Source organism: Chelonia mydas, chromosome 2 (assembly GCF_015237465.2).
Source record: "Chelonia mydas isolate rCheMyd1 chromosome 2, rCheMyd1.pri.v2, whole genome shotgun sequence".
NCBI lineage: Eukaryota > Metazoa > Chordata > Testudines > Cheloniidae > Chelonia > Chelonia mydas.
In genome coordinates this window covers 217,167,255-217,193,196 of record NC_057850.1, presented here as the reverse complement: position 1 = coordinate 217,193,196, position 25,942 = coordinate 217,167,255, and the positions used below count along the sequence as shown (strand labels likewise).

General features: G+C 44.3%; 2 protein-coding genes across 2 annotated transcripts; one reads left to right on the top strand and one right to left on the bottom strand.

Annotated features, from left to right (window-relative positions):
• The first annotated feature begins 1,326 nt into the window (after nt 1–1,326).
• On the top strand, nt 1,327–8,285 carry GATAD1 (GATA zinc finger domain containing 1). Its single transcript, XM_037890701.2, has 5 exons — nt 1,327–1,737; nt 2,106–2,231; nt 4,501–4,560; nt 5,804–5,987; nt 7,876–8,285. Exons 1-5 carry the CDS (start codon nt 1,543–1,545, stop codon nt 8,064–8,066), a joined length of 756 nt encoding a protein of 251 aa, XP_037746629.1. The 5' UTR covers nt 1,327–1,542; the 3' UTR covers nt 8,067–8,285.
• A 5,126-nt stretch (nt 8,286–13,411) lies between these two features.
• Nucleotides 13,412–25,696, bottom strand: LOC122464738 (protein lifeguard 1-like). Its single transcript, XM_043541218.1, has 10 exons — nt 25,432–25,696; nt 24,903–25,148; nt 22,000–22,078; nt 20,086–20,139; nt 18,571–18,661; nt 16,685–16,722; nt 16,514–16,601; nt 15,698–15,787; nt 14,683–14,730; nt 13,412–13,835 (listed from the first exon to the last, which is right to left on the bottom strand). Exons 2-10 carry the CDS (start codon nt 25,102–25,104, stop codon nt 13,656–13,658), a joined length of 870 nt encoding a protein of 289 aa, XP_043397153.1. The 5' UTR covers nt 25,105–25,148; nt 25,432–25,696; the 3' UTR covers nt 13,412–13,655.
• Between the last annotated feature and the right edge of the window lie 246 nt (nt 25,697–25,942).

The following is a 25,942-nucleotide window of genomic DNA, read 5'->3' as shown; positions in this document are numbered from 1 at the left end:
TTTGCTCCCCATGGGTTTGTCACAGTTGCTGACTTGAGTGACTAAAATAAGGCCCTGATCTTGCAGTCAGACTTGCACAAGCAGACCTCTGTGCTGTGCATGGCCATGATTCTGTTAGTGCCAACCCTATTGTAGGCTTGGGGCCTATGTTTTTTAATGGTTTTATTTTTACTCGTTTGCCATCATTCGCAAGTGCCCTTCATTTTGGGGGACAGCACTCATTTTAGTCCCAAAGTTACCTACATTCCACAAAAATGTACTGTCCCTTCATTTGTTGAAAGACAAGGTAACAACTTAAATGGACACATTTCTATTGGTGAGAGAGACAAGCTTTTGAGGCATACAGAGTTCTTCTTCAGGTTGAAAGTAATTTACAGCAGAAATAAGAAATCATGGCATTGAGGTTTAGGGTTGCCAACTTTATAATAGCACAAAACTGAACACCCTTGCCCTGCCTCTGCCCCTAGGCCCCGCCCCACTCACACTATTCCCCCTCCCTCTGTCGCTCACTCTCCCCCACCCTTGCTCAGTTTCACTGGGCTGGGGTAGAGGGTTGGGTTGCAGGATGGAGTGAGGGCTCCAGCTAGAGGTGTGGGCTCTGGGGTGGGGCCGGAGATGACGGGTTTGGGGTGCAGAAGGGGGCTCCAGGCTGGGGACAAGGGGTTCGGAGTGTGGGAGGGGGTATGCACTTTGGGTGCAGGCTCCGGGGTGCAGCCTGAAATGAGGGGTTCAGGGTGTGGGCTGGGTATGAGGGGTTTGGTGTGCAGGAGGGGTCTCCGGACTGGGGCCAAGGGGTTCAGAGTTCTGGAGAGGGCTCAGAGCTGCAAAGCCAAGACAGCAAAAAGGCAGAATAAGATGGAGTCTATTCCTCCATTTGCTGTGGGCCCAACTTTTTTTTATTGGCGGGGGGGGGGGAAGGTACATCCTAGAAAGACTGTGGGGTGGGTGCAGCTGCCTCCATATTCTGGATCCCAGCTGGGGGAGGGATTGCTAGGCTGGTCGGTGGAATGGGTGCAGCTGAGCTGTGTGCTGTGGGGTTGGGTGCGGGGTGGGGTTTGCTGGGTGCTGAGCCAGGCTGTGTGTGGTCGGGGGAAGGGTGGTTGGGCGCTATGCGGCTGGGCACCGGGCTGTGCCTGTGTGTAGAAGAGTTGGGTCCAGGGTCAGGCTGTGTGTGTGGACGGGCAGGGCTGGGCTGGGCTAGGCTGGGGGGGAGGTGTGCCGCTAAGCCACGCTGTGCAGTGAGGAGTTGAGTGCGGAGCTGGGCACAGCGCGGGAAGGTTGGGTGCCAGGCCGGTGCAACGGGGCCAGGCCGGGCTGGGCGGAGCTGGGCTCGGGGGAAGGGGATTGGGGGCCGGGCCGCGGGAGGCGGGTACCTGCGCAGTAGCCGGCCGAGGGCTCGCTCGGCTCCTCCCGCCCCCTAGCTGCTCCGCAGCGCCGCTGCCAGCAGCACCCGCCCCGGCCGGCGGAGGAACGGGGCGGCCCAGTTCGGGCGGCCGGGCTCGCTGTGGCTGCGCGGGGCCGCGGCCCGGGCCGGCGCCGAGGATGCCGCTGGGGTTGAAGCCCACGTGCAGCGTGTGCCGCAGCACCTCCTCCTCCATGTGGAAGAAGGGCGGCCAGGGCGAGATCCTCTGCAACAACTGCACGGGCCGCGCCGGGCCGCCGGGGCCCGGGCCCTTCGCCACCACCTCGGCCGCCGCCCAGCACAGCAACGGGGGGGGCGGCGGCGGCGGCAAGCAGGTCAGGCTGCCGGGCACCCGCTCGTGCTGCGAGAAGGGGCCGGGGTCCCGAGGCGGGGGCTCCCTGGGGGTTTACACGGGGCGTGACACCGCCGCGCCTTCCTGCCCCCCGCGGGCCAAGAGCGGGGCCCGCTGCTGCAGCGCCCGGCCGGCTGGCAGCGCCCGCCGCGGGGCCTCTCGGGGCACTCCGGGGTGCCGAGCTGCGGGGGAAGCCTGGCAGCCGCTACGCGCGCCCGGGGAGCGAGGGGCGTCGCAGTCGGGCCTAACCCGATTTTTATGGCGAGCCCATTTACCGAGTGTGTGAACGGTGACAGCCCGTAACACGAACGCTCCTTCCCCCGCTTTCTCGTTTCATTGTCCGCCGGACAGAGCAAACAGGAGATCCACAGGAGGTCTGCTCGGCTGAGGAACACAAAATACAAATCTGCGCCGGCTGCTGAAAAGAAAGTTTCCACTAAAGGCAAAGGGAGAAGACATATTTTCAAGTTAAAAAATGTAAGGTGGTTGTGGCTATAATGTCTTGTGGTCATTGTAATTATACTGGCTGTGGCTTGGTCTAAACTACCACTTATGTCACTGGGGGGGGGGGAGGGGGTGTGAATAAGCCGGCCCCTGAGCCACATAAATTACACTGACCTAAGGGCTATGTCAGCGCCCTTCTCCTGCCCGCACAGCTGCCGCTTTCTACAGAGGTGGATTTATTATGCCCACAGGAGAATTCTCTCCCGGCTGCATCGAGCCTCTTCACCAGGGGCGCTACTGCTGCATTAGTGCAGCTACACAGCTGTGGTGCTTCTAGTGTAGACTAACCCGGAGTAGTGTGTTCTGCCACTCCTTTTGCCACACGGCTCTGGTGTTGCAGTCTTCTCAAAGCAGTGTCCCAACATGTCAAGGTAATCCAGATCTGCAGAAATATTTGTCATTTCTCCAAAGAATTACTCCTTTTCTGCAGAAAACCAAATTAAACCCGAACTGAGTTCAGCTCAGCTGTCCCAATTTCTGGGTCAGTCCCTTCATTTTTGCCAGGGTGGATAAAAATCGATGCCTTAAAAATCCAGTTTGCCTTTTTTTAAAAAAAAAATAATTTCAGTTAAATCCACATTTATTTTTTGAAAATAAATCTGTAATTTAAAATCAAAATAGAAAGTGACAACCCATGATAATGCATTAAATTATTATAATTTAAAATAAATAATATTGAACAATATATGTTTGCTGTTAAGTTTTAAATAAAGTTGAATCATTGAACTGGTGGAAAACACTGGCTAAGCATCTGGAACCAAAATTTGCTGAAATTCTAAACTAGCTTTTGGCAGCAGTAGCCTCTTCTGCAGTTGCAGAGAGAATATTTTCTTCAATTCAGTTATTCAGCTAGTTCAGTTCAATACGAGGTCATGCAAAGTTAAGAAATCAATTAGAAGTTGAAAAAGCAGGAAGGCTTCTTTTCCTCTTCCAATCTATTAACAAAAACTGCGAGATGATGAGATCTGCTAGTTCTAAAGTCTTGGAGAACACAGTGACCACAAACAAGTCAGTTAAATTCTCTAACTACAGATAATACTTTCCATGTTTTGTATTTACAATTGACTTTTATTAAAGAAGTTTTTACAAACTTTTTTTCTTATGAATCTAACACATTTAAGGTAGTTTTATTTAATAAAAAAAATATTGTTTTTGTGCATTTGTAATTTAATTTGAATTTCCATCCCAATAGAGTTTGACAGCAATTGCAAGTTAAAAAATATCATCTAATAAATGCATTATTCACCATTTTCTAACACAATAAAATGTTAAAATGAATAAATATAAGTTAAGCTATATAATTAATATGTATAGATATAATAATCTTCCTGGTTAGCAAAAAAGCTCAAAATTTAGTGTACAGCCTGTATTTAGTTGCCAATAACCATGTTTGAATGATTGCCAAGCAAGAATCAACCTTCCTTAAGTACAAATACAAAACAATTTAAATCAGTTATTTAAACGAAGGTTTCCTGCTTGCTAATTTAAATAATTATTAAAAATTCCTTTGATTTCAATTTAATCCACCCTGATTTCTGATGACATGTGCATTTGACCCTGTTGTAGTTTCTTTTGCAACTTCATTCACGCAATCAGCCTTTAGTCAGGATAGGATATGGTTGCAGTGTCAGGTACACAAGTTTGGATTGCTCCTAGCTCTGAGCAGTGTAAACAAACTTGCTCACATGTCTCTGTGTAAGGGGTCATTCTGCCTCCTGGTTTGAACTGAGTTCTCAAGGGTCCTGTGCTTTCTTCTCCTCTCCCCCGCTTTCATGTTTAACAGTGAGACTGATCATTCAAGTTTATAACCAGCCTTTCTCTTTAAGACCTCATTTTTCATAGAATCATAGAATATCAGGGTTGGAAGGGACCTCAGCAGATCATCTAGTCCAACCCCCTGCTCAAAGCAGGACCAATCCTCAATTTTTGCCCTGAACCCCAGATGGCCCCCTTAAGGATTGAACTCACAACCCTGGGTTTAGCAGGCCAATGCTCAAACCACTGCGCTATCCCTCAGTTAATGAACATTAGTGAGGTCATTGTCTCAATTTTTATTATAAAAATGGACGTATTTAGAAAAATTCTAATTTCTTGTCCATTCTTTTTTATGTGAAGATTGTGCTTTAGTATCTTAGATTTGCTAGAATTTTCTTTCCTATTTCTCTAGAATACAATAACATTTTCTTCATGAATTTTTCTACCCTTGTAACTTCTAACTGTTTTTATGTTGTTGTTTATTTAGCCCATCAAGGCTCCTGAGTCTGTATCCACTATAATTACAGCAGAATCCATCTTTCATAAGGTATTTATGGTTTATATAGAGCAAAAGATGATATTCCTCTAAGACTTTCAAAAGTTATCGCAGATAGATAGTGAAAGGACTTTATTTACAAAAAGTTTGCTTTCTTTTACGAACTGAATTCTTGGGGAATCCCAGCATCAGTGTGTTGTATCATTATATTGCTGCCCCCAATCATGGAAAATTGTTTACCCCAGAAGTTTTAATCTCTTTTCTCTCCAGAGGTTAAGCATTACATTGTGTAAAGAGAGCCAGCTTTTTAATTGGGGGAAAAAATTGCAAAAACACACTTGTGAATTTATGAAAAAGTGTCAGCTTTCACTGTTACTCTGGGAACCAAGCAAAATTGACATTTACTTTCAGCAATAGTTCAAATTTAGTGTGGTGGGTCCTATTTTAAGTAGAGGGCATATCATAGATATGTTGAAACCAGTGGCAACACTCTAGAAGTTTCAGCAAGAGGACAGTATATATATGACAAATCAAGGAAAGAATAAGCCAGACTTCAAAGGGAAAGAATGTTCTGAGGAAGTTCTGTTGTCAAAATATTGGTGCGTCTAGCACTTCTACAAAAATAAATGTATGTTCTCATATTTTCTTCTTTAATAGGATGTCTAAGGTATTTTATTTGTAGCAGTGTCTATATCTGGGACAGTGCTCAATCATATATAGTATTTTTTAAAAACTGAGCGTGTTCTTTATCTTTTTTTTTCCAAAGGGAAAAATCAAAACCAGTATTAACTGATAACTTATTTATCTCAAAGACCTGTTGACGCTACCAAAAACCTGTTTGCTGGCTAGTTACTCTTTGTGCTGCCATGTGTATGGAAGGCCTTGGTCAGTAATCCACAACTTCTGGCTCTAGAGTCTCGAATCACATGTAGCTGTTGGGGACAGCATGTAGACTGGCTCTTGTGGTGCCCTGAAGAATTGTACTCGTGTTAATGAGGTAGTGTCCACTTCTGCAGGATAGAAACTCAGGCCACTAGAGATTAGGTGGTGATGCACAGACCATACTATGGGTGAAGAATAATTCAATTTTACAGCATCCCTTTCCCTTGGTTTGAAAGGCTGAATTGTTGGAGCGCTTGGAGAAGGGTGCAGTTTATCATTGTGCCTACAAATAAATGGTTTAAGGGAGGGAAATTTGGTATTTAAAGCATCCCTGAAGAAAGCTGAGGAAAGTTCCAGGCAGTTGCTAGTAAAATCAGGTTTTTTAAAAAGTAATTATCTGTATCTCTTCCAGGGAGTGTACTATCAAATTGGAGATGTTGTTTCAGTGGTTGATGAGCAGGATGGAAAAACATACTATGCTCAGATTAGGGGGTTTATTCAGGACCAATACTGTGAAAAGAGTGCAGCTTTAACATGGCTCATTCCTACCGTAGCCAGTCCCAAAGACTGTTTTGACCCTGCATCCTATATCATAGGTAAGCGCCAAGATTTCCTATCATAACCTGTATACGTGGCTACACTGGTACAAAAAAACCCCTTGTATAGACTATGCCTATCTGTGGTGTAGTTTATAGAACACTTTGTTGTTCTCCCTGACCATCATTCATGTCGTTTTTATGCCCAGATCCTGTGAACACAAGACACAGGAATAAATGTGTGTGTGTGTGTGAGCAGTCCAGTTTGAATTGAACGGGATTACTTACATGCATAAAAATAATCACAGCCTTGTGATTATTGTTATGGGCTTGTGGACTTAATTATCAGAATCTAGCCCTAGGGATATTAGTCCTGGCTGATAAAGTAGGCAACTTACTATACAGGCCTGTGTGACAGTTCCAGAACAGTTTCTATTACAAACATCAAGTATGAATATATTTGAGAAAAATGAGCTGGACATGCAGTTCAAGCACAGAGAGCAGCTAAATTCATTACATATTTTTTTTTCAGCTCTACTCATAACTACTGGAAGAATGCTTCAATTCGAACACAGAATGGAACAAATTTTAAAAGTTTCCGATTGAAATAGTAGTGTTCTCAGATATTGCTGGCTGTTGTTCCATTATATATAATGTATAAAGCTTTAAAATGTCCTCCTTGGGGAATTTTGCGCCATTGTGTGTGCGCAGAATTCATGTGCCCTGCAGATTTCTTTGCTTTCCCGCAGAAAAATGACTCTGACAGGGAAGCAAAGGGAGGATGCAAGAGCAGTCATGTGCCACTCCCTAGCTGCATAGGTACATCGTTTCAGGCACCGGGACTAGCTGGTGGAGAGGTAAATCACCACAGGGCTGGGGGCACCCAGCCAGTGGCTCCTACCCTGAGCTGGGATCAGCTACTAATCCCAGCTGTGCTGCAGGCAGGAAAGGACAGGACTTCCTCTTCCCCTGCAAGGAATGGCTGGGGCTGTATCAGACCCACGCCCAGAAACCTCCCCCAGCTGCAGGAAGCTCAGCATCCTCCCCTGCTTCCTGCTCCCATAGCTCCATCAGCTGCAGGGGGAGGGGTCACTGTAGAGGGAGCTGCTCCCTCATCCACCCAACCCTGTGCATCTGGACTTCCCATACCCGGGCACCACCGCCAAGCCTCATCCCGTACACCCAGAACCCTCCTAGCTCTCCATACCCGAACCCCACCCCACTGAACCTCAACCCCTGCATCTGGAGCCCCCCTGCACCCAGACTCCCTGCCTCTGGACCCCCACTCCTGTACCCAGACCATCCCCACTGAGCTTCCTGCACTCAACCCCCACCCTGATGAGCCCCACCCCCTGACCAACCTGAACCCCCACCTAGCTGCACCCAGACCCCCCTGTGGAGACCCCCACACCCAGACCCTTTTGCTGAGCCCCAACCACGTTCACCTGGAAGACCCTGCAGAGTCCCATTGCCCCTGCACCTGGAACCCCCACCACCACCACCAATGAACCTCTGTGCATCCAGATCCTCCCCCACCTAGACCCGCCCCTGAGCTGACTTCACTCAGATTGTCCCACACAGAATCCTCTAACCCCTAATCCTGCCTGGTTGAGCCTGCCTAACCCACACCTGGTGTGCCAGACCAGGCCAGGTGCAGAGGGGCAGGGCCCCAGGGTGTTTCTGTGGCAGGCCCAGGCCTTGTGCTGTGTCAGGATCAGTGCAGCCTCACCACTGAGTCCGTGTCCCAGGGGAGGGGAGATGGAGAGGCTGCAGGGTGATCTCCCACCTTTGTACAGCCAGTGGCCTGTGCTCTCCACTGCCATGCTGGAGCCTCTGCATTTATTTATTGACAAATAAAACTTGCAGAATTTTAAAATATTGTGTGCAGAATTTTTAATTTTTTGGTGCAGAATGCCTTCAGGAGTAAAAATGTTACTTTGTTTTTTAGGACCAGAAGAAGATCTTCCAAGGAAAATGGAATACTTAGAATTTGTTTGTCATGCACCTTCAGAATATTTCAAATCTCGATCGTCTCCCTTCCCCACAGTTCCTACTAGACCAGAAAAAGGCTATATCTGGACTCATGTCGGACCTACTCCTGCAATCTCCATCAAGGAAACTGTTACCAACAACTTATAATCTTTCTTTGAGTACCATTTAAAAGTATATTAGTTGTATTCTCAGCCTCCATCTGTATATCTATTACAAGAATTTTTTTTCTAAAATGTTTGGTTGGCCATATGGATTGTGGTGGTGGTGATTTTTTTAAAATTTCTGACTTTTGAAAGAAAATTTTCTTATTTGATGCTTCTGTTTCCCTCCCTTGCTCCAATTAAAGCCACTTGTTTTGTCACCGTTGCCTGAGTATGAGAACCTCACGTTTCGTATTTTCCTCTCTCCTGCCATGAGTTAGTGATTTCTTTCAGTGGGCTGTGCCTGTAGTCTTCTAATCTTGCCACTGTCTCTTACAAAAGAAGACTAGCACTACGTGCAGTATTTTAGGAGCCATCGCTACCTACACAACATATTATGTAGCTACGGTAGTGTATTTTTGTTCCCTGCCATTGACTTTAAAGACTAAAACCAGTGTTCATCAATGTGGCTATGCTCTGCACACGTTTGTTCAAGGTTTTAATGAGAGCATCGAGTGTACTGAGCTGAATTTTACAAACGGGTGAAGTTATACGAGTTTCTGTAAAACTGCATAAGAGAAGGAGACCTATTCGAGAACTACCATTCTTTGGCTTTTGCCACTCTGTCACCTTCCCTGCAAAAACCTGTTGAGCAGAGCAACATCACTTGATGCAGAAACAGAGACAGCCTTGAGGCCTGACTAGGCAAGCATGATGTAAGTAACCCTTTTGAACTTGTTTGCTAGATCAGGCCCTTGGGTTGGTTTTAAATTCTCTGCTGAGTTTTGGTACACTACTTATTGATAGTTCATAAGAATGAAAAGGTAAATAGTAAAAAATGGACTTCTGAAAAACAAACAGTTTAATTATGTTAAACTCATATGCCTCAAATTCCAAAGCAATTACTAAAGAAATGGAAGGTACTTAAACATCAAGATTAATAACTGACCATCAGTAAATCTTATTTTGTATATAAATATTTAAAAGCCTTCACCAGCATCTTAGACCTTAGAACCTGAGAAGTACTGATCGTTTTTTATATTTAGTCCATTGAACAGAAAATCTGTTTAATAAATTCATACTAACGTTTTTACCCCACTTAAGCATTTTACAGTCTCCTTAGATCATGGGGGAAAAATACTACACGCTTCAGAGATTGCATGTCCTTCATGGTTTTATTTATATTATGGTAGCACTCAAAACCTCCCAGTCAATGTTGAGGTATTGTCTCAGGTGGTCCTGTGCAAGCACAGACAAAGACAAGACTCCTGCTCCAGAGACATGTTTTAACTTAGTGGGGAAAAGCTGAAGTCAATTTAAAAAAATTCCCTTCAAGGGTATGTACCCTTGAAATTTAAAATAATCACACTTCCCTTAATTCCATTAACAGTTAACTAACAATAGCCAGACAAAGTGTAACCTCAACTCTCTCCCTCTCCAAATGCTAGGGAAAACAGGTAAGGTTTGCAGCATGCCCTCAAGGTCAACCTGCTGGGAGTATTCCAAGTTGGGGAGTAAATTCTAAAACTGAGGGACTCGGCCACTAGCTCCAACTTCTCTGGAGGGGACTCTAGTAGCCATAAATACAGCAGAATGGCACAAGATCTATTATGTGCATAGGACCTACATTTTTTTTCTTCTCTTTTTTGGGGGAGGTTTTTAATAGCTCAATACCATCTTAAATTCCACCCAGAAATGAATAAGCAGCCAGTGCAGATCATGGAGCACTGTGCTTGTACCAGGATACTCCATTTATTGAACAGGTAGCTAAATTCTGTACCAACTTTAGTTTCCAGATGCATTTAAGATGTAGCCCCCCTCTCCTCCCCCCACCCCCCCCGGACATTGCAGTAATCTAATGTTCAGGTGACACAGGCATAGGTGACAGCGGGAAGATCCACACCCAAAAGAAACTTACATGATGGCTGTATGTAGATAGAATGCTAGCACTTTGCCCTTCCCAAAAGAGTGTTGACAGTCTCCTCTAATATTACGTCAGATTTTTCCCCACTGGCCTTTGCCATGTTGAAAAGTCATGGGTCTAGAGCACAGTGCTTCCCACCACTCCCGAATCTCCGTGAGAGACTGAAACCTGGGAAGAGAGGACTTAGTGCCTCAGCTGGAATAATATGTCCAGTTGCAGGTGCCATACTTCAAGAAAGATGTGGACAAATTGGATACAATCCAGATGAGCAATACAAAAATGAGAGAAAACCTGACCTATGAAGAAAGGTTAAAAAAAAAATTGGGTATGTTTAGTCTCAAGAAAGAAGACTGAGGGGGGACCTCGGTCTTCTTTGTAACAACCCTTTAACATATTTGAAGACTGATCAGTTCTCCATGTCCATTGAAGGTAGGCCAAAAGGTAGTGGGCTTAATCTGCAGCAAGGGGAGATCAGGTTAGATATGAGAAAAACTTTTTAAACTATAAAGGTAGGTAAGCTCTGGAATAGGCTTCCAAGGGGGTTATGGCATCTTTGTCCCTGGAGGTTTTTAAGAATAGGCTGGACAAATACCTGCCGGGAATGATGAGGGTATACTTGGTCCAGCCTCTGCACAGCAGGCTGGCCTGGGTGACCTCTCAAGCTCCCTTCCAGCCCTACATTGCTATGATTCTATTATTACCCTGCCACTACACAGGCATTGCAGGCTGAATTCTCACAATCTTATCTATAAAAGAAGAAGCAGTTTTCTCATACTGGGGGGTATTTGAATCAGCCACACAGTGAAGGCAGCTTATCTTAACCAAAATGTCCACCATGTGAAATAAATCTGCTGAGCAGAGAAGTTGCAGAATATATGTTGGAGGCAAAGAACCTTTCATTTGCCTCTTATACATCCATGGCATAAAACTTCTAAAAATTATCAGGCAGTCAGCTATAGTCTAAGACATCCCCCGGTGGTCATCTAGGGACAGGTTTTTAAAGGTATTTAGTGCTCACTTTATATTGTTGTTTTTTTATTACAAATATTTGCACTGTAAAAATAAGATAAATGGTATTTTTCAGTTCACCTCATACAAGTACTGTAGTGCAATCTCTTTCTTAAAAGTGTAATCTACAAATGTAGATTTTTTTTTGTTACATAACTGCACTCAAAATCAAAACAATGTAAAACTTTAGAGCCTACAAGTCCACTCAGTCCTACTTCTTGCTCAGCCAATTGCTGAGACAAACAAGTTTGTTTACATTTACAGGAGATAATACTGCCTGCTTCTTATTTACAATGTCACCTGAAAGTGAGAACAGGCATTCGCAAGGTGTTTACGTGCCAGATATGCTAAACATTCATATGCCCCTTTATGATTCGGGCACCATTCCAGAGAACATGCTTCCGAGCTGTTGATGCTTGTTTTAAAAAAAAAAAAAAAAGTGTTAATTAAATTTCTGACTGAACTCCTTGGGAGAGAATTGTATGTCTCCTGTTCTGTTTTATCCGCTTTCTGCCATATATTTCATGTCATAGCAGTCTCAGATGATGACCGAGCGCATGTTCATTTTAAGAACACTTTCACAGCATATTTGACAAAATGCAAAGAAGGTACCAATATGAGATTTCTAAAAAAAGCCATAGCACTAAACCCAAGGTTTAAGAGTCTGAAGTGTAGTCCAGAATCAGAGGGATGAGGTACGGAGCATGCTTTCAGAAGTCTTAAAAGAGAAACACTCAGATGCGGATACTACAGAATACGAGCGATTGGCTGACGTAGGACTGAGTGGACTTGTAGGCTCTAATGTTTTACATTGTTTTATTTTTTGAATGCAGTTATTTTTTTGTACATAATTTGACATTGGTAAGTTCAACTTTCATGCAGTACACTACTTGTATTAGGTGAATTGAAAAATGCTATTTATTTTGTTTTTTACAGTGCAAATATGTCCTCAAAAATAAATATAAAGTGAGCACTGTACACTTTGTATTCGGTGGTGTAATTGAAAATAATATATTTGAAAATATTTAAATAAAGGGTATTCTATTATTAACAGTGTGATTAATCACGATTAATTTTTTTAATCAATTGACAGCCCTAGTATTTAGGCAGCTAATGGGATTTTTCTAGGTGCCTGACTCCTATTAATTTCAATGGTGTTGCAATGCCAAAGTCCCCCTGATGTCTTAGCCTCTACCTCTTCGCCAGGCCTCCATGTCCCCATCAATGACAGCATTGTTTCATCCTCTTGGCCACTCTAAAGTAGCCAACAAAAGGATGCCACTGGGCACCCAAATAAGGATTTCCAGGGCAGGCTGCAAAAGGACGTCCTAATAATTTAATTGCCAATACCACAAGCAAAGACCCTCCTTAGCCTCCAATTCCCTGGGACTTGCACAAATGTTAGAATACCCCCACACAACCACCCAACACCAAGTGATCCTCTCTTAAGAGGGCTCATGCTCTCCCCCTCTCCTGCCTCATGGCCGTCCATAAGTTATCACATAGATTTTCCCCACAAAATACCCTTTTATTCCCTGATATCCCACATCTTCTTGGACACTCCCCCTCCCCCGCAACATCCCACGTAGTGTCAACCCATCTGCTAGTGCAGAGGTTCTCAAACTGTGGTCCATGGACCACCAGTGGTCCGCGAGCTCCATTCAGGTGGTTCACGGATAGTTCCCTCTAAGGTGCGTGCCTGGGAGGCTGCACACAAGAGAATGAAGGCCCACCCACCTAATTAGTGGAGTTGTGCAGGTGTGTCTTCACTAATTAGGTTCCTAGACCCTGGAGAAGACGCACATGTAAGGTGAGGTGGTGGCCTTGGGGGGAGTAGGGGGGTAGGTGGGACGGGGCAGTGGGGTACGAAGAGGGGGTGAGGGAAATTTGGGACTTGCAGGGCTGAGGCGGCCAGAGAAAGAGGCGACTCTCCCCAGCTCCAGGGCTGGGGCTGCCAGGGAGAGACGGCCCTCCTTCCCAGCCCCAGCTCTGTGGCTGCTGTGGTGGGGGAGATACCTCCTCCTTCCCAGCCCCAGCTTGGGCGTTGCTGCAGTGGGGAAGAGCGTGAGAGATCCCCACCCTCCTTCCCAGCCCCAGCTTGGGGGCTACCACGGAGGGGAAGACCTCCCTCCTTCCCCACCCCAGCTCGGGGGCTGCTGTGGCGGGGGAGAGACTGCTCTCCTTCCCAGCCCCAGCTCGGTGGCTGCCGTGGTGGGGGAGAGACCCCCCTCCTTCCCAGCCCCAGCTTGGGGGCTGCCACTTCAAGGGAGAGAAAGCACATCCATCGCATTAGAAAGGTAAGACTTTTAAGGTAAGATATTAAAATATGAGTTGTGTGCGTTTATTTGTAAAACAAAAAATCATTAAGGTTTTTTTATATGGCGCTTTTATGCAAAGCGCTTTACAATACAGTAGTTAGCTAACAGTACAAACAACATTTGGAAAGATCATTAAGTCATCCGACAAGACCCTCAGCAATTTTCAAGTGGTCCGCAAAAAAAAAAGTTTCAAAAAACCACTGTAATAGTGTTTTTCACACTCCCACACTAACAGTCTCCACAACAGTAACCTAGCCCCCTTTCCACAGGGACCAAGAAGCAGGGGACCTATATGGATAAAAACAGTTCAGTCTAAAAGTCAGTCTCACCACGTAGTGTACTTCTCTCAATATGTGGGAGGATTACCAACTCGCCACCCCAAAATAACAGCTTGTTGCTGCTCCATTAGCTGCAGCATAAAGAAGAAAAGGGTTACAATGTCTGTGTAGAGATTCAGTGCATAATCGATGGGCTCTTGATCCTTTATGGATTCTCTTCTGATTCTAACTTGTGTCTTCATCAAATGCTTACAAGAACAAGGAAGGAAAAATCTTAATTACCTTTTTTCCCCTCTTTTGGGTCTTACAACGTTTATACAAAATGCAAAGTTTATATACAGCACTTGCGCACACCTGGGACTAAACCTACTGTGCAACATTCTATGACAGTAACTGTGACAGGGACTCAGATGCATTTGTTAATGTTTGTGGACATCATAATTGCAAAGGTTTATTTCTCCTAAAGGGAACTCTAGTCCTAGTAACAAGACTGTAGGGCAGAATTTAAGCTGTCACTCATATTTTTTTGGCAAAATGCTTTAAGAAAAGGCAATTTACAAATGTTTTCTTGTGCCTCTGTTATTTTATTAATGACCCCCTTCCCCCTTAATGCTGATCCTTTCAACTTCTCTGGCTCCTTGGGCCTCGTTAACCCCAACCACAGGGAACAGCCCACTATCACATGCCCCAAGCCACCTGCTCCAGGAACTGCAATCTACTAGAGCACTCAGGCAGCGTCACTGCCACTAATGAGACTGCTGCTGCTTTTTCACAGCAAAATTACACATTCATCAACAAGCACTAAATGGCCTAGACAAGATTGCTGGGGAAGAAACTTTGCATTTCTCCACAACAGGCATAGGTAAAAGTGGCCTGGTTTACAGAGATGCTAAGCATCTGCAGAGCCACTGCCTTCAATGAGAGCAGAGAGTGCTTAGCACTTTTGAAATATCAGGCAAAAACTATTTAGGTGCCTAATTATGGAACCTCATACTAGATAACTGAGTTTGAAAATTTTGGCCAAAGAAAATAGTTTGTATGGTGACATCTTATTTCAAAAAGAGAGAGAGAATGCTATACAAATATTCTACTTACAATTGCAAAGATCAGCGTTCCAACCAAAGCATAACTTAGTTGTAGTGTCTATAAGAAAAGGTGAAGAAATATGTTTGTGTTCACCATCATTGCAAAATGACAAATAGGAAAATAGGAACAAGTTAAAGTTACAGGCCTCATAGCATTTAAACCAATGTCAGCATTAAAAGGGACATTTTTGGCATAGTAAAAAGAAGCCCCAGCAGAACTGTTTCATAGCTGATCTAAAACAAATGCTAATCCATAACTGGCAAATAATACACTTCATATATCTGTTACTAAGCTTCTCATTCAGGTGCGATCATTTAGACTCTCTCCCACGGTATTCTGTTTTTCATTTTGGGAACATGCACAGCCTTTCTTGGCTCGTAAATCCAGAAGAGACTATGGATACCTGTTAACACATTTGGTTTTTGCTACTCCGAGAGGACTGAAACAGGAAAAACATACAGAGGACATCTACTGATCAGCTGATTAAACAAAACAATGTTCAGAGGAGTACAATTTGTGTCACACAGTGGCACTTCTTCCTTGTGCATAGCTCATCATTCCTTTCCGCAGTGAGGATTTTGCTGTAGTTTGCTGTAGTGAGAGCTGGGGTTACCGGTACTGTCCCATGCCAGATATAGAATACATCTACACAGCAGCTGGGAGGTGTAATTCCCAGCGTGGGTAGGTAGACTTACACGCTCTAGCTCTGCTTGTGGTAACATCTAAAAATAGCAGTATGGCTGCCATGGCACAGGCAGCAGCTCAGACTAGCCACGCACGTATGTGCCTGGGGCGGTGGGGAGGACTGTACTTGACCAGCTTTCCCGAGCCACTGCGGCCACACTATTTTTAGGTTTTAGCTCGAGCAAAACTAGTGCATGTATAATCTACCCAATCTGGGAATTACACCTCCAGCTGCTGTGTAGACATACCCATTGTGGGTATAAGTACTGTATGGTACAGCCAGGGCTATTCTGGAAGGGCGCTGTGTGCTTTCATGAGAAATATTAACTAAATTACTTACAGGTGATCTGTTAAAGATACAGAGAATTCCAAAGATGACCAACATTGAGACCACACTCCAGGGGGGCACAGCTTCACAAGTGACGTTCAACTGAGAACAACAAATACAATAAGACTGTCTTCAGTTGCTATTAAACAACACATCTGTGATTGCGAATGCTACCATGTTTTCCAATGACAGTGATTAGTAAGCTTGAATCAATGATATACAGCTGGTACAATCCTGAAATTACCAAGGCTGGTTTAAGCTTCTGCTCCATTTCCTGGACTTTGATTAAACTAAATAAATCTCTGAAATATGTTTTATTGATTTCTAAGTACTACACGTCTTGATTTTAATTAGGTCCTTAACCTGGCCTCCAGCTGCTATTGTACACACATTAGCACTCACTAGCACCTGTGGGAGAGATCCTAGTACCTGCTCATGTGAATGATAGAATTTTCACATGGAAAACATGCCGAGAGAAATGCATTTGATCACCAGTGTAGTTGGGTTTTATAATCGGTCATTGGTTACTGGGATTAGAGCAGCAAAATGTGTGGGTAGATAGATGTGTACTTTGTGGGAGGATAGCATAAATTAATTAGGACCACAGGTTTTAGGTCAGTCAAATTATCAGATTTGTTTTTTAATATGCGCATCCCTTGCACCAAAACAAAAGCCAATAGTTGAAGTAAGATGCTGAGTAAAAAAGTAGCTCACCAGAACTCTATGTGACTCAAAAATATAAATTAATGTAATTTTGTTGGTAAATGAATGCTAATATTGGCTATTCAAACTGTTCTTTTGCCAAATATTTCAAGAGATGATACTTACTTTTGACTTTAGAGCAACCCAAGACAGCATCACCGTCACAAATGCTGTTATTCCTCCAACCTGCATTACTGTCATGGCAGCAAAGAAGCTAAAATCCAAGCATACAACATATTATTTAAATGGAATGCACAATTAAAGTACAATTAAAGAAAATTCTTGAAAAAGACTTACGATGAAACCACTCCAAGCACCAGCCCTTCGATAATAGTCTAAAAAAATCCAAAACACAGAGAGAGAGAGACCATTTTCTTTGAGATGGAGAAGAATGTCCCTTATTAAAATGTTGCATATTTTTATTTCAGTTCCTTATATTACTGATATGAAATACTGAAAAAAAATGGTCAGGATGATGATGGGAAAGAAACACAGCATATAGAAGATCTCTAAGGAAATCAGCTCCCTAGTCATTGTCTTTAAAGCATTATTACTTTACACCTTAAACTATTTGAGCAATTCCACAATGATCCTTCTTCATGCTCGCATCATAATCAAGTAAATAGGAATAACTAAGAAGTCCGCAGGCCATTTTCTTACAGGCACATTTGGAAAAATACATTCTACAACTAGGGTTGCCAACTTTCTAATCACACAAAACCGAACACCCTATCCCCGCCCCTTCCCTGAAGCCCAGCCCCCTTCCCTGCCCCTTCACCAAGGCCCGCCCGCCCCCCCGCCCCACTCACTACATTCCCCCTCTCTGGGTGGCTTGCACTCCCCCACTGTCACTCGGCTGGGGTTGGGGTGCGGGAGGCGGTGATGGCTCTAACTGGGGTATGGGCTTTGGGGTGGGGCCAGAAATGAGAGGTTCAGAGTGGGGGAAAGGACTCCAGGCTGGGGCAGGGAGTTGAGGTGGAGTAGGAGGTGAGGGCTCCGGCTGGGGGTGCGGACTCTGGGATGGGGCCAGGGATGAGGGGCTTGGAGTGCAGGAGGGGGCTCCAGGTTTGGGGGGCGCTCAGGGCTGGGGCAGGGGGTGGGGGCAAGGGCTTAACTCCGGTGGCTCCCAGTCAGCAGTGCAACATGGGGGCTAAGGCAGGCTTCCTGCCTGTCCTGGCACCGCAGACCGTGCTGCACCCCGGAAGCGGCCAGCAGCCGGTCTGGCTCCGAGGTGGAGGCACACAGGCGGCTCTGCGTGTGGCTCTCACCTGCAGGCACTGCCTCCCTCAGCTCCCATTGGCTGCTTCCTGGCCAATGGGAGTGCAGAGCCGGTGCTTGGGGCTGGGACAGTGCGTGGAGCCCAGTGCCCCCCCCCCCCCCCCCCCGACTAGGAGCCAGACCTGCTGGCTGCTTCCGGGGCACAGTGTGGTGTCAGAACAGGTAGGGACTAGCCTGCCTTAGCCAGCACAGCAGACCGGACTTTTAATGGCCCAGTTGGTGGTGCTGACCAGAGCCGCCAGGGTCCCTTTTTGACTGGGCATTCCAGTCGAAAACTGGACACCTGGTCACCCTAGCTACAACTTGGAATCTCCAAGGTTAGGGAAATGTGGGGTTCTTTGACCTCCAAAAAGGACATGGCAATAGAGGGAATGCTCCAGAGACAAAAACTTGGTGGGATACAATTGAATGATCTGACCACCACCAAATCGTTCATCCTTTCTTCCCTTCAGCTTCCCCTGATGCCAGGCTGTAGATGGGTTTTATTCCTGCCCCAGCATGTGATTAATGGATACACGAGACAGTAGGCTAGTGAACACTGCAGAGCGGGAGTAAGTCAGACTTTCCTTTGTAAAGCAACTTGACTTTTAGAGATTAGAAGTGTAGAAAGGAGCTAAGATTATTAATTTTGTTATAAAGACGCTCCTGCAATCGCACAGTTCTACCTCCTCCACAGGCACACCATGTCCCTTTTAAATTTACACAAATTCCATGTTATTCGGCAGATTCCATCCTCCAGAATAGATGGCACTGTCAGGGTACAATTATAGGAGTCATTTTTTGGACTCCGTTTTGGTTCAGAGAAATGTTCACGTTTATGCACCTGAAGACGACCTGGGTAGTTCCTTAAAACATATTAAAGGAAAATGATAGGGAAAACGCATAGACTTCAACAATATACTTACAATCATCAATGGTAAAATTAAGTTCAGTGGGAATTTTTTGCAGTTGTTGCCACAGTAGTCAATTATAAACAGCAGACCAATAGTTGCTGGACTAAAAACAAATTAAACATTTTTGACATTAATATTTTGGCTAAATATAGTTGATGACAGTTGTTAGTATTTCCACTATTTAAAACATAGCATACAAATATTACATCTGAATCACTTATCTATACAATGTTCAGTTGTCTATATGTTTTTTGTTATTGCACCAGGCTCTTAATTATACAAAGCCACATTAGCTGAAATATGGTAATGGCTCTCCAGTTGGAATCTTATTTTGGTGAAATTTTGATTTTTGGCTACAATCCCTGAATCAGAGGGGTAATCAAGATTTACCTGTTCTTAGAATATCATCATATATTTGTAAGTGCATCAGATGACTTGCGCATTCTCTATCTGATTTGCCTGAGCTGAGATGTCTTTCGAACTGTAGATTTGTGCAGAAATAAAGACCCTAGCAAAAAATGTTGCTGGGGCCAAGTTTTCCAAAAGTGGCTTTCATTTATGCCTATGCACTTTTTGATCAGCAACACCTGTAGGTACCCAGGTGATGGGTTTTACACATATAAACTGTGTCACTTGTGTCTTGCCCTCTTCTGTTTTCTCTACTGCCTCTGACATCTCTCTTTTAACATCTGCTCAGCTCTCTCTTCCCCCTACCTCCACTTCCATTTGTTTACATACATATACGGCTCTCATCATTGTAATATCTGAGCACCCCACATGGGACTCTTTCCACCTCCCCTCCAAGGGTATGCCTACACTGCAGCTGGGAGTGAGGCTCCCGACGCAGGTAGATAGCCTTGCACTAGTGGGGCTTGAGCTAGAATGCTATAAATAGCTGTGTGGCTGTTATGGCTCCAGCAGAGACTTGGGCTAACCACCCAAGCTCAAGACCACCTGACCCCTCCCCAGGCTGGAGCTCTCTTCTGGGCACTCCACTGCAGCAGTATTGCGATGCTGATGAATACATTGGGCAGTGGATCTCCACACAAAGCAAGTGTAGCTGCCCACCTCTTGTGTTCCAGTGCTATGGGTGAGGCCAGCAATCTGGTGTTATGTGGCACATGCGTGCCTACACACCAGCTACTGACAAACTCCCTGGTGTGGTTGAGTGAATTTGCCTGTGCAAAGGGTAAAGATTCATGATCAATTGTCATTAAATGAAATAATGCCATCGGGAAACTAAGACACATACAGAGCATACCGGTGTGCATTTCTATTCGCTAGACTCACACGGAAATCCTAGGGCTGAGCCTTCTATAAAGGAAGGGGAAGGAAGAAGATGAGGAACAGAGAAAAGAAAGCGGAGGGGAAAATGTAATCGATTCACTTCTTGTGTCACTATCAAGAGATGTGACGCAGTACTGGTCACACTCAGCCTGGGAAGGGATACCTGATTGTATTGTTAATAATCTCACAGATCATGTTTAATGAAACACAGTGGATTGGTGAGTCATTCTGGTTACTTACAAAAGTTTAAGCCAAAACCAGAGATTCTTCTGCTGCCATCCTTGAAGCATGTTCCTAGTAAGAGACAAAAGTGGTTGCTACAAATCACATATGGCTTTGCAAAATACATTGGGCAGCTTTGGTTCTCGATGATATTTGTGCATCTCCATTGACCTCAGTGGAGTTGCAGGAGTTTAACTGACTGGAACTGGCCCTTTATTTGTATTTAGCATTGCTTTCCTTACATGGTCCTACTTCACACACACGGCTTAAACTTACAGGAAGTGCTGTTTACACCAACAGTTCACAGAAGACAAACAGGCAAAAAGCGAAGAATTTAAATAGCAAAGATGAGTTGTAGAGCAGTGACAGACGAGGTAAAAGTTCACACTTATGCCAGATCCTGCCCTCATTCTCCATGGAAGGCCCTAAACAGAACTCCTTCTCTCTCCTCTATATCATTTACTTAACCAGTGATTCACTTCCAATATCTTCACCTTCTTTCTTCTCTCACTCAAGGGACAGGAAGGATTCCTGAGGAGATCACCTGGATATTCCTTTCCTTCAATTTCCTTCTCAGCTTCCTGAAGTCTGCCAGGATCTGTGGAATGGTGCCTGATGTGGTGTCATTGCAGCTGATGAGGATCACTATCAAAGGAATGTCTCTGGCTGACCTCAGAATCTTAGGTTTCAGAGTAACAGCGTGTTAGTCTGTATTCGCAAAAAGAAAAGGAGTACTTGTGGCACCTTAGAGACTAACCAATTTATTTGAGCATAAGCTTTCGTGAGCTACAGCTCACTTCATCGGAAATGAGCTGTAGCTCACGAAAGCTTATGCTCAAGTAAATTGGTTAGTCTCTAAGGTGCCACAAGTACTCCTTTTCTTTTCTCAGAATCTTATTTATTCTTGTGGTGACGTCCTTCATCTCTGCTTCTGGAAGCAGCCAACTGTCCTGCTGTCCTTCTGCCCCTTGCAGAATGTTCTATCCACTCTTCTTAGCACGGAATCCCCAGTGAGGATTGTATTCTTCTTTGACAAGCACTCTTGGACTTGTCTGAGGTCCATCTGGTTTGATCTGAGCAGTAGTTCTCAGTTCTTACCTTTGCTATTTTTCCTCCAGTTGGTCCTTGCAGGTTGTTCTCTCCACATGAATTGCTACCAGGTGCTGAGTAAGACAAGACTTCCAACTGTGAAAATATCCTTCAGGTTCTCCTAGAGGGAGTGGAGACAAATTTCCAGTCTTCTTTCTCCTTGTCTCCTCTTCACTTCGCTCTGTTGCTTCCTCCTGCAGACCTGCTGTGCATTGACTGGATCTGGATAGACAGGAAATCCTCCATAGCCCCAGTGCTTGGAAGGTGATCACTTGTTCCCTCCTTTCCCTTTCCCTCCATCAGGGCTATCAGCCTGCACTTCATGCAGACAATCTCTCTCTCTTCAGGCAGGAAGCAGAACATGGGACATCCAATGCTGGTAACAATAATGGATGACTTGCTGTCCATCCTTTGCTGAGGCAAAAATGAACCTGTAATGCAAAGCCTCCAAACTTCCTTCTACAAACTCCCATGGAAACTCTGCTATTAGATGCCCCCCTCTTTCCTTCTGGGCTCCTGGGTTGCACTACTGGGAGGTGGTGGGAGTACTTTGTGACATCACTTTATGGGGTACAACAGAGCAGTGCATCCAGCTAGTTCTGCCTACTCCCCATCTCTTGCCTAGTTGCACCCCGTGGGAATCCTCTATATGCCTCTGAGCACAATTGTGAGGAGCCCTGACACAGCTGTACAAGGAGGAAGTCTCCATCCCCTCCTGTTTCCCCACAAGGCCAGGTAAGGGATAGGCACCAGCTAGCCTTTGGACAGCATTAGTCAACTCATGCTACAAGGACACACTCCTAGAAGTGTAGTTTAATATGAAGCTAAACACTGAGAACTTACCAGTAAATCAGTCCAGAGATTATACCGATTGTTATGGCCAAGAGAAGTGTTGTAAAGCAGTCCACTTTCAAGACGAAAGCTGAGGAAATAGTGCAGAAAGTGTTGTTTCAGATAAGCCATGCTGGCCGCAGCTTCTCAGAGCCCCCATTGGCCTGGAGCGGAAACCGCGGCCAGTGGGAGCTGCAATCAGTCGAACCTGCGGACGCTGCAGGTATACAAACCGCCCTGCCCGCCAGCGGCTTTCCCTGATGGGCTGTGTGCCAAAGGTTGCCGATCCCTACTTTATGGAACTGTTTGAAAATGTTTGCTCTGCACTTGTGAACCCAGGCATGGGAATCTCCCCCCCACCCCATCCAGGAGGACTATCAAAAATTAAGTGGGCCATCATAAAAGACAAATTTTGTTAATTGCCCCATCCATCCATGGAGAAGTAGGTGCAAAAGGCCTCATCCCATTGGACTGAATGCTGGAAGAGGGAAACAAAAATAGTGGACATGAAGATTTTTCATCTCTTTGCTGTTTGAACTCCACAGGGCTAGAGACACTAAACTCAAGCCAGAGATCCCCATGGGTTATCCCTGGGTCTGCCCTGAAAGACATTTTGAATTGACATATCTGTATAACTCTCTCACTGTTAGGATTTAGATTGCAACTCATTTGTGTGTATAATTTTGGTTGCTTTAACCTATAAATAACTCTCTTATTTCTTTTTCCTAGTTACTAAACCTTTTGATAGTCTATTACAGGATTGGTTACAGGAGTTGTCTTTGGTATAAGAGCTAGATACCAATTGATCTGTGGTAAGTGACTGGTCTCTTGAGACTGGAAGCAACCTGAATATTTTGTGTTTTTTGGTGTAGGTGACCATTTATCACTAAATCCAGATTGACTGGGTGGCGAGATAGACTGGAAAGTTTAAGGGGACTATGTGTGGCTCCATGGTAAGACTGTTACAGTGATCCAGGAGTTCACATTTGTCACTGGCTTGGTGAAATGTAATTATAGAACATACCACCAGTTTGGGATGTCTGCCCTGTTGTTGGCAGTCTGCCCTGAGTTAGGCACTCACAGTTGTGAGCCACTCCTGACTACAACACCTGACAAAATCAGGTCCTTTTCAATTGCTTGGTAAAGCTCTGAGCAGTAACTAGCAAAGGAGTAGGGTAGCAGAGACAAGACATTCTTTTTGCAGTAGCCAGAAGTCTAAGAGCTAGGTAAAAAGTAGAAACATACATACACTAGCACAGCAACCAGAGTGCAGGAGGAAAGATAAAGTAGTGGAGAACTCCCTCCCACACACCCTCTTGTAGCTTGGAGATTTTCCAGTGGGATCTGACTTGCAAGTGTCTGATACAATTGAAGCCCCTCTAGGGGCTGCAGGTATGTGCATGTGTGTCTTCATTACTTTACCCCTTACCCAGCTGCCCAGCTACTGTGATGGGTGGATCTTTCTACAACTCTACAGTTCCCTTACATTTCTGGCTGCCAGGAAACTGCGAACTAATAAGACATTTTCACAGGGATCAAATCACTGCACTTTCTTTGTCTTTCTATATTACACAGAAATGAAGAATGAATGGCTTCTGTTCCCTGGTGTTTTAACTTACAGATTACTTAATTTGTATGCAGTTTCTCTTTATAACCCCTTGATGCAAGCTTTTTGGACAAAGGTCATTTTTATCTGGAAACATCAAGGCTACTGTATAATGTTTGATTGGTGATCAGAGACTTTACACTGCTGGGCACCAATCCTGCAGTTGATCAATCAGAAATGAAGCTGTGCACCCACAAATTTAAATAAGACTCCATGGGAGTGGGCAAGCACACAGGCATGCCTTATGTTGCAAGTTCAGAGCCCTGGAGTTCATTGAGGAGGGGCAGAAGGAAACAGCATTTTTATTTTCTAGGACTCTAAAAAGGTGATAAAATATTGAGGAAATTTGGACGAAGAGTAATCATGCCAAGGTATGCTGAAGAGGAACATGGATTTAAAACATTTGTTGGTTACTCAACCATGGCTTACTCAATTATTAAAACTACAGCTGCATTCAAAAATACAGAGCTAAATGTCCATTTGCGATTGCAGTGTGGCTACTAACTTACCACAGCAGTGACATTTGAAATGGTCAAGCAATTAAGCCATGGACACACAGCTGGTAACATTTAGCAGCTGATTTTTAAACTTCCATATCAGCAGTTTGTTTCCCAACAAGAACTTTAAAAAGAAAAGCAAGCAAGAAAGAAAAAGGAATCATCTTGTGCCCACTGAAGCCAATGAGTGTTTTTGCTCCTGAGCTCAATGGGCCAGACTGTGACACTCCTATTCAAGATGTGCAGTACTGTAACTCAGCAAGCCACCCCACTGATTTCAATGGGACCATATGTGGAGTAACATTTTATTCAGTAGAAACAACAAGGAGTCCGTGTGGCACCTTAGAGACTAAGAAATTTATTTGGGCATAAGCTTTCGTGAGATATAACCCACTTCATCAGATGCATGGAGTGGCAAATACAGTAATCAGGAATAAATATACAACACATGAAAAGTTGGTGTATATTTATTCCTGCTTACTGTATTTTCCATTCCATGCATCTGATGAAGTGGGTTATAGCCCATGAAACTTATGCCCAAATAAATTTCTTAGTCTCTAAGGTGCCACACGGATGCTTCATTGTTTTTACTGTTACAGACTAACATGGCTACCATGTTGAAACCTGTCATTTTATTCAGTATAAGCAAGGGAATCAGAATCTCAACAATGTGAGCAGAATTTGGGCTCCTTATTTCCTGTGTGTAAACCCTGAACCTCATGAACCAGTTGAGAACAAAAGCAGAATATCCTTTCAATCAGCAAGGATTCATCCAGAAAAGTAACATCCACTTCTGGAATTTCCCCACTTACCTTTCTGTGAACACTTAAGACATTGCCACTCATCTTTGTTATCGTTATTGTGCTGGTTTAGCATTGAACTGCTCTGCTGGGACCCCTTATTAGGAAGCCTTTTTTCACTGTGTTGGGCTGGTGGGGAATGGACATTTGCCTTTTCAATGTTTTGTTTGTTTTGACTGTGTCTCAATGAGCGACGTCTGACCTCCGACTCCATTCTTTTATTCCTTCGCTTGAGTACTTTCGGCACCTAGACGCGTGCTGGGAAAAGAACTATTAGTAGCCATTATCCTCACAACAAGAATGTTTAAAAAGTACCTTAATGCATAATCCAGAAACTCTTGCTTAATCTAGTATAGTTTAAAAACATGATCTATATGAATGCAATAGAATTGGTTCAAGCACAACTATGAATTCATCAATAATTTGTTAATGTGAAAAATACATAACTGAAAAAAACACACCTGTGCAAAATAATCACATCATTAGAGTTTACCAGTCAATTATATTTTCAACGTTACATATTGTTTACTACTAGACTTACCTCTATTTTTTCTTCAGTGTAAGAGAGATTATTTGTCTGGTGTGTGAGATAAAACTAGCCCGAGCTATTAATAGGAAGAAATTTACTTATACAGAGCTAATCATTGTTTTTTCACTGCACCTGATTTCTTTAATCCTTGTTTCCAGTAGCTTAATTGGCAGATTGCTGCAGCATTAGATAATATTAAAAAAAGACTGTCACCCTTTTCTTTGAGAAGTTACACATAAAACCAGCAACGGCAGTGAGAGTGGAAGCTGAAAATGCATTCACCAGACTAAAAGTGAAAGCAGGCAGTTACGTTGTTTGTTACCTATCAGCATTGGGTACAAAGTCTGCATAGCTGGGGTGTGGCTAGACATTATCAAGGTGAGAAGAGCAGAAATACAACTGTGTCAACAAATAGCACCCTTGAATCACTAGTCCAACTCTAACCCATGCTGGTAATGGCCTATCCAGGTACTTGCATGAGCCGTCTCACCATAGTAGCTAAGCCCCTGTCATGAGGGGAAAA

Bases quoted from the DNA above. Each gene is read 5' to 3' on its own strand.
- GATAD1 (XM_037890701.2), top strand. From the start codon at position 1,543: ATGCCGCTGGGGTTGAAGCCCACGTGCAGCGTGTGCCGCAGCACCTCC. The intron at 2,232-4,500 runs GTAAGGTGGTTG...TTGTTTATTTAG, and splicing joins ATATTTTCAAGTTAAAAAAT to CCCATCAAGGCTCCTGAGTC. The intron at 4,561-5,803 runs GTATTTATGGTT...TATCTCTTCCAG, and splicing joins CAGAATCCATCTTTCATAAG to GGAGTGTACTATCAAATTGG.
- LOC122464738 (XM_043541218.1), bottom strand. From the start codon at position 25,104: ATGGAGTCGGAGGTCAGACGTCGCTCATTGAGACACAGTCAAAACAAA. The intron at 18,662-20,085 runs GTAAGTAACCAG...ATTTGTTTTTAG, and splicing joins TGGTTTTGGCTTAAACTTTT to TCCAGCAACTATTGGTCTGC. The intron at 15,788-16,513 runs GTAAGTATCATC...TGTTGTTCTCAG, and splicing joins GGGTTGCTCTAAAGTCAAAA to TTGAACGTCACTTGTGAAGC.